Here is an 11009-nt window from a genome sequence, read left to right as displayed (position 1 = left end):
TATGTATTATGTACCAAAATGATGTTTTTGGTAAACCGCATTACACCGTATAGGATAAAAATAATCCTACAACGGTGTTTGGCGCTGACAATACTCGAATTATTTTTATCTAACTAACTTATAGTAGAGTTTCAGATGCAGATAAAGTGATTTGCATCTTTCATGTTTCGAGGCAGTGCAGGGCACTAGTGGGATAAATTGACCAGAATAGAAGATACCATGCTATGATTTGTCATAAACTTAAAGAGTTGTTTCCTAACAAATATTTTTATCGCTCTCATTCGAGCCATGAATAGGAATGAATTCATACCTTTAAGGAATATGACATTGGGAGAGTATATCCACCCCGTATTGAATTAGAACCATCCTATGAGGTGGGTTTAGATAGTGTAATTTGTTACTTCTAATTGGAGTAATAAGGAAAACATAGGAAGAACTCATAAGTAATTACTTATACATAAAAATACTACTTAATTATAAAAAATTACTCACCACTAAAAAATTTACTTATAGCAACAAATCATTTATGTGCATAAAAATTCCTTTTAAGTGAAAAATACTACTTATACCTAAAAAATTCACTTATAAGTAAAAGCAATTACTTATAATTGAAAATTTACTTATAAGTAAAAAATAACTTATTAGATAGATTTGTTTGTATGTAAAAATAAATTGCTTATATATAAAAAAATACTACTTATACCTAAAAAATTTACATGTATTGGACAAACGATTCAACTAGAATGGCGTGTGTCTGTGATTGACATGCGTCGAATATCAACACTCATTAGACACTTTACCATGATCATTTTTCTTTTCTTAACAAAAATATTATACATTTTTAACTCAAATTTATTATTAAATAACAAATAGATACTTATATTTAAAAGTATATACTAAATTTAATTTTATTCTATATAAATGAAATTCTTTTAAAAATTTAATCATCATGTCAACGGCGTAACATGTTAGTACTTCTTTAAAAATCACACACGTCATGTGTCCTAGTCAATACATCATAGAAATTCACTTATAAATAAAAAATAACTTATAACTAAAAATTAAAAATTTTAATTATAGACAAAAATTCCCTTATAAATATAAAAATCATTTATAAGTAAAAAAATTCACTTACATGTAGAAGAATTACTGACAAGTACAAAATTCTCTTCAATGTAAAAATTTACTTATAACTAAAAATAGTCATTTTTTTATATTTAATTACTTATTCAGTCTTCTAATACGATATTGCACCAAATGCCATATTAGAACAATGCCCCATAATTTATCTTGATACTATCCCCTAATCCAATGGGGTCTACAAAACGTGCCCTAAAAGTCAATGTAATTTGTGATAAATATTATACCTGGAGCTATGTATTTGTCGATAATATGTCGCGCCATGTAAATTCTTCTTACATGATCATTACCAGGAACTTTTTCAAGCTGTTGCACTTCATCATAGAAATGGACACTCTCACCAGCCAAACAGCTACATTACAAGAAAAAAATTTAAGAATAGACATGCTCTAACATCTCTAGACCAGTAACAAACCACAAAAACAGAATTTCTACGATATATAGTATAGTTGCAGTTGTTACCTATCAGCAAATGCCAGGAATGACTGACGGAATTTCCTGTTCAAAAGAAGCTTATCCAAAGGTTCTTTAGGATTTGCAAACTGAGTTAATTCCTCTTGTAACAATAGCCCACTATCAGGTATTCCCAGTGCACGGCCCATTGTCTTGTATTCCGGATGATCCTTTTTTCTCAAGCTCATAAGTGAGATGAGCGGTTGAGATAGCGACATAGAGAAGAACGCCAGCACAAGGATACTTGTCTGAGAAAACAGTGAAAATAGAAGTGATGTGAAGAAATTCATGCATGATGTTAAAAATTAAATATTCAATTGTAAAATCAAACATCTGAAAAAGTACGAAATTAAAACGGCGCATGCACCTAGATCATAATCATATAAAAATTGAAGAAGACAATGAATGACCAAGTAATAACACTACGTACCGTAACTAACAATAAAAATCTGGAGACAATTTGAACCCATGAAATATCTTCGTGTTCCTCATTCAGAATGTAAGCAACCACCCATATACCTTGAAAGAAATAAATTTGAAATCGTATAAGTGAACAATTTGGAATATCAGATGCTCACAAACCCATGTGATAATGTAGACTCCAATTAGTACCAATAGAACAAACAGACACGAGAATTCCCCGCCAGAGATCTTTGAGTTCATGGAATCTGAACTCTACATGTTGAATGGCTCCCGTAAAACCAACCAAAGCAGCAATATATAATGCATGGAGGCAAATAACTGGGATGATCCACTGAGTCCCCATGTGGCAACGATAATTTAGAGGTTTTTTCAAGTGAATAACTACACCAATGAAACATATGATATTAAACCAAAGAACTAACAGGGAATCTATTAACCAAGTAAATATGATAAAAAATGAGGTAAACTACTGCGAAGAGAAATCTTAACTGTTTTTGAAGGTATGAGAATCATTTACATATATTGACCTTCTAACTTTACCTCTGACTCGGAAACTGTATCTTATAAACTCATTTATCATACAAATGTTGTTCGAGCATCAAGCATAACAGAATCATATGTTGTGGCTTGGTGAGTCTTACATATAGAACCAGCAATCCAGGGCAAGAGAATCAGTGGAAGAAATATATATGATCGGATGGGTGCCAAACGCCTCCTGAAACATCATAAGCATCAGAAGTAACCAGTAAGATCATATACAAAATTTTGATGGGTATCTACTACTAATCATATCTATTGGTTGGGGAAAAATAAGGAAAAAACTGTAGGCTGAGTTTGTTATAGGGACATGAGCGGTAAGAAGGATGTATCAGACACAAAACCTAACTCCCTAAAGCATAATTGAACTATTTTCTCTTTTTAAAATTTTTTTCCTTTCCTTTTCTAGATAAAGAATTTTGAACCACTACATACCGTAGATTTGACCTTTTGGAACAATCAACACCGATATAATACTTCTATGGATTAAAAATTATCTCAACTTTGAACTAAATTCGTCCACTTTAGGGGCTTTCTCCCCATCACATTGATCACAGCATGTCTGTGGTCGGCATATGGTCATCCTCATCAATGAAGGGAATATGTAATTTTTTTCTTTCACGAAAATAAACAATCGCTTCAAAATTTTAATGTATCATCTACTTCTTAATTTCTTATAAAAAAATGTTCACTTACTTAACAAATATGTTATATAGTTGGAAACCCTGTACGATGCGACAGCCCAGCAGCAAGCCAAACCCTAGGGGACCTTCCAACCAGACTGAGAGAAAATCAAAATTTGAATTACCAATCCTATGCCAAATTAATGTGAAAAGGAGAGTTGCCAACTAAACCAAGAAGAAAAGAAACTAAGGCAGTAATCAATGATTTAAAAGATTACCTGCCCAAATATAGCAAGAACTCCACCAATGACTCCTTTTGAACTTCAAGAACTTGAGGGCCATCTGTAAAGGCCACCATAATACCCAAGGGAAATAGGAAAATTATTGAGGCCAATGGGAAAAATTTACTCTTGGAACCAGAAAAATGATGCCAAGAAATTTGCTCAAGTTTATCTAGGAAAAGTAAAGGTTAAAAACTTTTACCACGAGTGACAATAAAAGGTTGAAGCTGGCAAGAACTTGAATTGCTACAAGCCAAAAGCTACTGCCTTTAGGCCGTGGAATTTTGTGAATTAGATAGGGTGCAACCGCCTTGGCAAGAAGCCTGTAGTGTAAAGACAATTCTTTACACATGCTCATGGAAATTGTACATAAACCACTTAGCAGTTGTCATTTAACACTAAAAAGTGGAAATAATACTAAGCGTCTCTTCATAAGACTGTGATATATGTTTGTGAAAATGAGTTATATACAAAAGTTTAAACAAGGAAAGAGAGAAGTATAACAATTATTCAAGTGTATATGAACACCTTGGGACAGGCACATGAACACCGTATCATCTGTATCCATCTTTTTTTTCCTTGCAAAATATATATTAACTAAAAAGTTAGGAAGTGTAGCGACAAACATGTGAAGGACATTTAACTTATGAAACGTCTTTTAAGCTGATAGTTACATGTTTGCATCATCTTTCTGTTTAAGAAATAATTCTGATCTATTTTTAGTCCAACCATGATTCATAAATTGAACCAGTAACACGATCAGCCAACATTCAACAAGACATCATAGCAAGATTTCAAAGAGGAGAAAACTCTCTCTCAACTTTTTTTTTCCTGCATAAGAGTTTCTGAAGCTCGGGTATTGCTTATTCCATAACCAAATATCATATTGCCATTCTCAACCCTCTCCACCATCAATTAGTACTGGTAACTCAATCAAAAGCAATGTCAACAACTAAAGATTCAATCTTTAGCGCCCCATTCAGGTCCCACGAAAACAAGTCCTCTTTAGGGGGGAAAGATCAATGATTTTAAATATAATTCACTTATTTTTTTAGAATCCAACAAATTTCTGAGAATTAGACGCAGAAATTGACCAATTAGTAACTACAGAGGCATTTTCTAGCCACCAACAAGAACGGTGCCCTAGATACAAAAACTGATTTTTAGTGGTTTACTTCTCCATCTATTGCTGCTAGAGTTCCTCAAAACTGGATTACCCTCAGGCATACTATTTCCATGCTAAAACTTCACCTCATTTTTTAGGTTAAAACATTAATCAAGTTAAAAGATTCAATCTTTAGCTTTCCATCCCATTTTTGCAAACGTAATAAATCAAAATCATGCTAAAGAAGATTAAGTCTTCTGCACATACTTCATTTTTATCTTAGATCCATCAAATCTTCACCACTTTACACAGAAAAATGTTCATTTTCATTTCATTCAGGACGATAAACCCATCAATTAGATTCATCGATGGCATTTCCAACAACTAATCAACTAAAAATCAATATCTCCAGAACCCTAATATAGAATAACACTCATGAAATCAATTGAAAACCGACATCCCCAGAAATCCAACACAGTATCTTGCTCAAAACGTATGCACAAGGCAAACAAACATAATATATCCACGATTTTAAACCTTTAGAAATATGAGGACTGAGAAATGGGAATTACAAGATAATGGAGAGGATTGAGATAGATATGGCGACGTAGTCGCTCGGGCAGCCTCCTTCTACCGCGCAGCTCACCATTTTCTACGTTCAGAAGCTTGCTTGAATGCTCATCAAGTGTTTGTAGAAATGTCAAGTGAGCAATCAGTAAAATATGATTTGCGTCAAAAAACGTGTTCTTTTTCTATGACCCATAAATTAATTTTTTAATGAGCATTTCCAAGTTCTTGGATCTATTAATGGATTTCTTTGTCACAACTTCAAAGAAATCAAATTTTGCTGTTTATAGTCTTTTATGTTGACTAATATAACCAATATTTGGAATGTGAGTAAAAAAAATTTGGTGGATAATTAATCTTGTACCGCAAGCCAACATTGATGTGGTGCATTGTGAGAAAGTGAGTGTTTTACCAGGTTGGCTCGACTCGAGATTGGCTAATTCATTTAAGGAGATTTTGATATCAAACCGCAGACGAAAGGAGTAATGAAAGTAAGAAGAGCTCAATTTATCGGTAAAAATTATACAACTTAGGTTATTTCTTTCATCCTGAACAAGCCATAAAAATTGTTAGATTTGCATACTTAATAGATTTTGATAAAATAACAAACTAATCCTAGACCACCTAAAGAAATAGATTAAACTAGTTTAGGGCTATAGGGAGGAGGATTACATCCACTTTAAGGACCTCAATATAAAATTATAGACTTGGAAATTTTTTGGGTGTGTTTGCATCGTTAATTTGGATTTGATTTTTGGACTTCAAAATAATCTAAATTATTGCTCCAAAATAAAATTTATCTTACTTAATCGTCACACAACAAAGTTGGAGATGATCAAAGAAGAGAAACACGACAAATTTTTGCAGCTTGTAATGTACCATTACAACAACCAAAAAAACTTAAATTATTTAGAGGTATATACAAACATTGCAGGTCGAGATAAACCTTTTTTCAGGCCTCAACTTCGCCAGCTCGAAGGCGAAGATGTCTCACTACTTGTTAATTCCATCCAAAAATCAAAACAAAGCGAACATACATGGAAGAGCACTAATGAAGAATAGGCAAGGTGCATGTAAAGCAATGCACCAGCAAGCGATTACTCGATTTGTTTAGGTGATTGCATTGTGTAGCGCCATATGATGCCTCCGATCAAGTTGTTAAGTGCATGAGAAGCCATTGGTACCACGACACTTGAAGATAAAGTCGTAGCATAACCATATGCAACTGCAACAAATGTAGCCCTGTAAGTAGAGTCACATTATATTGATCAGTTCCACTTTATAAGATTTCTCGAACTAACACTGGGTCATTAGTTCGAGACTTAGGTCCCGGCTTTTGTGGGACCCTTTTCTGCCAGCGACGCGCATGCCACATTATCTATGGGTATAACATATCTCTTGGAGCTACTTAAATGTGTGTAAATCACAGAGGAGGATGTTAGAAATTATGGAAATACCATACTGCAAAGGAGTATTTTCGACCACTTCCCAAATGCAATATCCCAAATAACGCTGCAACTGCGAAGATACTCGTCCAATTGCCGCCAAAAAGAGGTAATAAAGCGCCACGGAAAAGAAGTTCCTATAAAAATCCCAAGAATCCGAAGTAGTTTTCGAAACTAGTACCATGTTCTGTATATGTAATGAATTCACACATAGGATAACAAGATTCACCTCACTAACCCCAGGAAGAAATGCCACAATTATGTAATCCAGAGGTTCTAGTGATGTAAGAACCTGCATTTGGCGAAGAACATATAATTAGACATATTCACTTACTGAAGAGTACAGATTTTAGCTTCATTTTCTTCCTTACTATAATCGTAGAGCACTGATAAAGAAGAGAATTAAAACCAATTATTCATAGAAAAGACAGAATGAATGGAGAAACCTGCCGATTCGCAGCTTCACTAGACTTTGCGAAATCTGTCCATGTCTTCAATAACAAGTAACGGCATGAGGATACCAGTATAACTAGTTCCGTAATTAACAGTAAATGCGATAATTCGAAGCTAACTGCACAAGAAAATTATGAACAAGATAACCATACAAAATAATACAATAACTAATTTCGACACTTCTTCTCACACAATAACTGAAGATTACAAGCTTCTGAGTTGAAACTAAAGCATGTAATGACACAACAATGAAGTTAGATGAAGAAACAGCATTTTTGTCTATGAAATTCGACTGCTTTCAATGAGCAAATTGGCAGCATTTTACGGATATGATGAAGAGAAAATTTACAATCAATGAACAATTTGATCAACTTAGATTTTCAGGGAGACTTATCGAAATAGTACAAGTATTTTCACGCCTCTGACATACACAAAACCAGCCAGCCAAAAGAGTTTGAATAATTAGGACGAGACATGAATAGACTCTACACAGTCCAAGCCACCTCACGATTCAATAGCAATGAGAGAGGGAATACATTTTCTCAATCTTACAGGTTATATCTTTCGAGCAGTCAATGATCGGCAATCCTTCTGTTGATGCAACATGAGAAACCTACAGGTTCAACCATTCCATAAATTTCTAGACGACATATACAAATTATGACTAATGATTCATTGAATCAGTTAACGCAATCAAAATATGTATATAATATCAACAATTCCTTGTGAAGTTCATAGAGAAAAGTGTACCTGCCGGATTAAAATACCCAACGCGCCAATCAAAGAAGAAGTGACAGTGCATGCTTGAAGCACAGCATTCCTCGATGGGACGCCCGCAAATGAGTTCTGAACCTCCAAATTATCAGAGGAGGAAGTCAAAATGTCATCTTGAACACGATCATCCCTTGAAGCCGACTCAATTTCTAGACTTACGCTTTCGTCTGGTTGTATATTTTTACCCTTCCGTATTTTAACTAATCTTTTCAAACTTTTCTTCTGTTTCTGACCGGCGAAAGCCCTTACGTTAGCTTTATATCCCTGGACGAAAAGTTGAACACAAAATCAGGAACAGACATATGAAAGAGAACCAGAAACCGTCATGTTTGTTCGGACGACTGGACAGTACTCGACAATATTACATAGAGAAGGTCTCACTCATTGTTGTACTGTCCAATCATATTCAGTGCATCAAATCAAATATGACCGAAATTTAAGACTCACACGGCATAAACTGATGGAGAATTTCACTAAACTACGGTGGCCACATATATCTTTTTTTCTACCTGATCAAAATTTGAACATTTTACCAGTCAGATTACAAACTAAAACCTATAACGAACAATGAATTCTCAGTTCAAAATAAATAAACCATTTGAAAATATAAACAAAATAGTGTCCGCAGAGAGAGAACTAACATGAATAAGTGGAATTTGCGAAGAACCGAAAAGCTACCGGAGATTGTAGATTGCAGTATCTTATCCTCGACCAGCATTCTGTGGTCTGCATAGCCTTCTTGTGAATAAACAACTCACCAAGAGGACAATGAAGACGTTAATGATGAATTTCAAGAGAAATTGTTGAAACCTTTATGGGTTAAACTGCAATTTTAAGTTTAATTTCTAAAATTAACAAAAGGAATGAATAAAAATCTTTTTCTTAGATTATTAAGCAATTCTGAACCACATATGGGCTCAAGGCCAACCCACCCCGTTTGGCCTGAAATAGTAGTTTTTTGAAGAATGAATGATTGAAAAACGCAAAAAAACTTTCGATATACCGGTAATATTATTTTATTAAAGATTGTGTGGTTGAAAGAGAAAATTGTAGTCTAGGTATCAAATATTTCATTTATTAGCAGATTTTGTCCAAACCTTTCATTTGTGCCACCGGAGGTACCAATTCTTTCAAAAATTTGCACCCGAAGTCCAAATGGATGAAAACCGTCCATTTGACCATTAGTTGACCAAAAAAAAGTAAATTTTGACCTATTTTGATCAAATTGAAATAGGTAAAATGGTAATTTGATAATTAGCATATTAAGTCCTTGTTTGAGCCCCATTGTTTTGAAAAAATACATTCTTAATTTCAACCACACATTTTTAATAAAATAATATTACACGAAAATATAAAATATTTCTTTATTTTTTAATCACACATTTCACGTTATTACACTATTCAAAAATGCATTTTCTTGACAAAAATGGGGCTCAAACAAGAGATAAATAAATTGAACAAAAAAAATCAAAAAATAAAGAAAAAATCAAAAAAAATTAAGAAAAGAAATTAAGCCCCTGTTTGATTAACATTAAATTAAATTACATTACATTCCATTTTTCTCTCTCCTATTTTCAACCATACAATCTTCTATAAAATAATATTACACGTAAATCGAAAACTTTACCTTCTTTTTCAACCACTTATTTTTCTAAAAAATACTATTCCCCCCATTACCATTTTCAGGTAATGGGGGCCAAACAGGGGCTAAAAGAGGATCGTCTTCTTCAACCACCCCACCTCATCCCGCCCCACTATCTTTGTCCCTAAACCAGCCACCACCACCGTATTGTATCTCACCCACGACAACCCTAAATCACTCCCTAAATCCCCAATTGAAGCATTCTTCGTTTCAGCAGAAAACAAGAAAACATCAAAAACGTATTCTAAGATATCCTATTTCATTCCAAGATTGTCTTATTCATTTATACTCGTGATTTCTTCTTATTTTATGTCCGAAAATTCATTCTCAAAACCTGCAATTTCGCTATTTTAGGATTCTATCATTGTTATTTAATCCCTACCACACAAAGTGATAATCACCTTACCAACTAAGAAATCTTTCATAACCAGCCATATTTCTTCCTCCATTTCATTTCCGAAACTCAGTATGACAACAACTCCTAGTTGTTCAACCATGGGTTCAAATAGGTACAAAAATACGATAGAAGACACCTGTGTCCCCGCTAACCATACTCGCAAATTGTCAATAGATGTAGTCAAGGAGCAAAAAAAAGGTAGTAGATTCAACACATAAAGAAACCCCAAAAGGTCCCATATGGAGTAATCAGTCCGATGAGGCTTCCAAAAAAAGGGACGTCGTCGACATCAAGAGTGAGAATACATTCACTCCAACTCAACCTTTCAAGCATGGATGTGATAAGCAAATTGAAGGATATGAGATGACATCAACCTTGTTCAACGGAGTGTGAAGAGATGGTAGAAGCTGAAGGGTTTAGGGACAAAGATGGTGGGGGTGGGGTGGGTTGGGGTGGGGTGGGAGAAGACAATCCTTTTCTAATTTCTTTTCTTAATTTTTTTATTTTTTTGTTCAATCTATTTAATATGATAATAATCAAGTTATCATTTTACCCATTCCAATTTGGTCAAAATAGGTCAAAATTTACTTTTCTTGGTCAACTAACGATCAAATGAACGATTTTCATCCATTTGAACTTCGGGTACGGATTTTTGAAATGTTTGGTACCTCCGGTGGCACAAATGAAAGGTTTGGGCAAAGTCTGTTAATAAACAAAAGGTTTGACATCTCGACTGCAATTTTCTCGTAGTTGAAAATAGGAGAGAAAAAAATGAAAAGGAAATTAATTGGGGCCTAACGGGGGCTAAGAAATCGACAGGAAACGTCAATTAGTCAACATCTGAAACGCAATTAACTTTTAATTTTGTCCCTATTTAACAATCTTCAAAAATTTAAATTGTTTGTTATAGTATAATTCTCTATCACATATAGAGGTGGCAAAATAATCCGTCCTACCCCAATGGGATCCCGTCCTGAATAACAAGTTGTCTAATATCATTCTTTCTCCATTGGTTGGTACTTTAAGGAGGCTTTACTTTGAATGAAAGAACCAATCAATAAGAATCCTAATGAACCTAGATAAGAGCCCAGTATAAATTACTTAGTTTTTGAGATCCCGTTGTAAGTTCTATCCATATATCTTTTGATCGCCAACTCAGACTTGAACTG

At 34.1% G+C, this 11009-nt stretch overlaps 3 protein-coding genes across 8 annotated transcripts in view; all 3 read right to left on the bottom strand.

Moving 5' to 3' along the window:
• Positions 1-1227: 1227 nt before the first annotated feature.
• On the bottom strand, positions 1228-5862 carry LOC111376344 (regulator of G-protein signaling 1). 3 transcript variants are annotated; one of them, XM_022999295.1, is made up of 9 exons: positions 5135-5862; positions 3660-3780; positions 3455-3518; positions 3250-3334; positions 2658-2731; positions 2206-2397; positions 2024-2112; positions 1603-1841; positions 1228-1492 (listed from the first exon to the last, which is right to left on the bottom strand). In XM_022999295.1, exons 1-9 carry the CDS (start codon positions 5209-5211, stop codon positions 1333-1335), a joined length of 1101 nt encoding a protein of 366 aa, XP_022855063.1. In that variant the 5' UTR covers positions 5212-5862; the 3' UTR covers positions 1228-1332. The 3 variants fall into 3 exon arrangements, with proteins under 3 accessions (XP_022855063.1, XP_022855064.1, XP_022855065.1); XM_022999296.1 differs by having other exon boundaries at positions 1230-1492; positions 3660-3799; positions 5135-5222; XM_022999297.1 differs by lacking the exon at positions 5135-5862 and adding an exon at positions 3986-5118 and having other exon boundaries at positions 1230-1492.
• Positions 5863-5969: 107 nt separating this feature from the next.
• On the bottom strand, positions 5970-8675 carry LOC111376345. 4 transcript variants are annotated; one of them, XM_022999302.1, is made up of 8 exons: positions 8443-8673; positions 8249-8310; positions 7778-8065; positions 7580-7640; positions 7021-7145; positions 6804-6866; positions 6587-6711; positions 5970-6354 (listed from the first exon to the last, which is right to left on the bottom strand). In XM_022999302.1, exons 1-8 carry the CDS (start codon positions 8531-8533, stop codon positions 6288-6290), a joined length of 882 nt encoding a protein of 293 aa, XP_022855070.1. In that variant the 5' UTR covers positions 8534-8673; the 3' UTR covers positions 5970-6287. The 4 variants fall into 4 exon arrangements, with proteins under 4 accessions (XP_022855070.1, XP_022855069.1, XP_022855067.1 ...); XM_022999301.1 differs by having other exon boundaries at positions 5970-6371; positions 8443-8669; XM_022999299.1 differs by having other exon boundaries at positions 6587-6866; positions 8443-8675.
• Positions 8676-9508: 833 nt separating this feature from the next.
• The window catches only part of LOC111376350 (GRIP and coiled-coil domain-containing protein 2-like), a 7630-nt gene continuing 6129 nt past the window's right edge, over positions 9509-11009 (bottom strand). Inside the window, exons 5-6 of the mRNA XM_022999306.1 lie at positions 9845-10102; positions 9509-9697 (exon numbers count right to left, since the gene is read on the bottom strand). Of these exons, the coding sequence (XP_022855074.1) occupies positions 9509-9697; positions 9845-10102 (447 nt within the window). The remainder of the gene's footprint in view (positions 9698-9844; positions 10103-11009) is intronic.

The sequence above is a fragment of the Olea europaea genome, unplaced genomic scaffold (assembly GCF_002742605.1).
Source record: "Olea europaea var. sylvestris unplaced genomic scaffold, O_europaea_v1 scaffold1492, whole genome shotgun sequence".
In the NCBI taxonomy this organism is placed as follows: Eukaryota; Viridiplantae; Streptophyta; class Magnoliopsida; order Lamiales; family Oleaceae; genus Olea; species Olea europaea.
The sequence above is the reverse complement of the archived record's forward strand: the minus strand, read 5'-3'. Positions and strand labels throughout refer to the sequence as shown.

Coding starts and splice junctions, on each gene's coding strand:
- LOC111376344 (XM_022999295.1), bottom strand. CDS start 5,211: ATGGTGAGCTGCGCGGTAGAAGGAGGCTGCCCGAGCGACTACGTCGCC. Junction 2,732..3,249: donor CTATATAACATATTTGTTAA/GTAAGTGAACAT, acceptor ATGATGTTTCAG/GAGGCGTTTGGCACCCATCC. Junction 2,398..2,657: donor CTGGATTGCTGGTTCTATAT/GTAAGACTCACC, acceptor TCATTGGTGTAG/TTATTCACTTGAAAAAACCT.
- LOC111376345 (XM_022999299.1), bottom strand. CDS start 8,533: ATGCAGACCACAGAATGCTGGTCGAGGATAAGATACTGCAATCTACAA. Junction 8,311..8,442: donor CGCAAATTCCACTTATTCAT/GTTAGTTCTCTC, acceptor AATTTTGATCAG/GTAGAAAAAAAGATATATGT. Junction 7,146..7,579: donor CTGCTCGAAAGATATAACCT/GTAAGATTGAGA, acceptor TTTCTTGTGCAG/TTAGCTTCGAATTATCGCAT.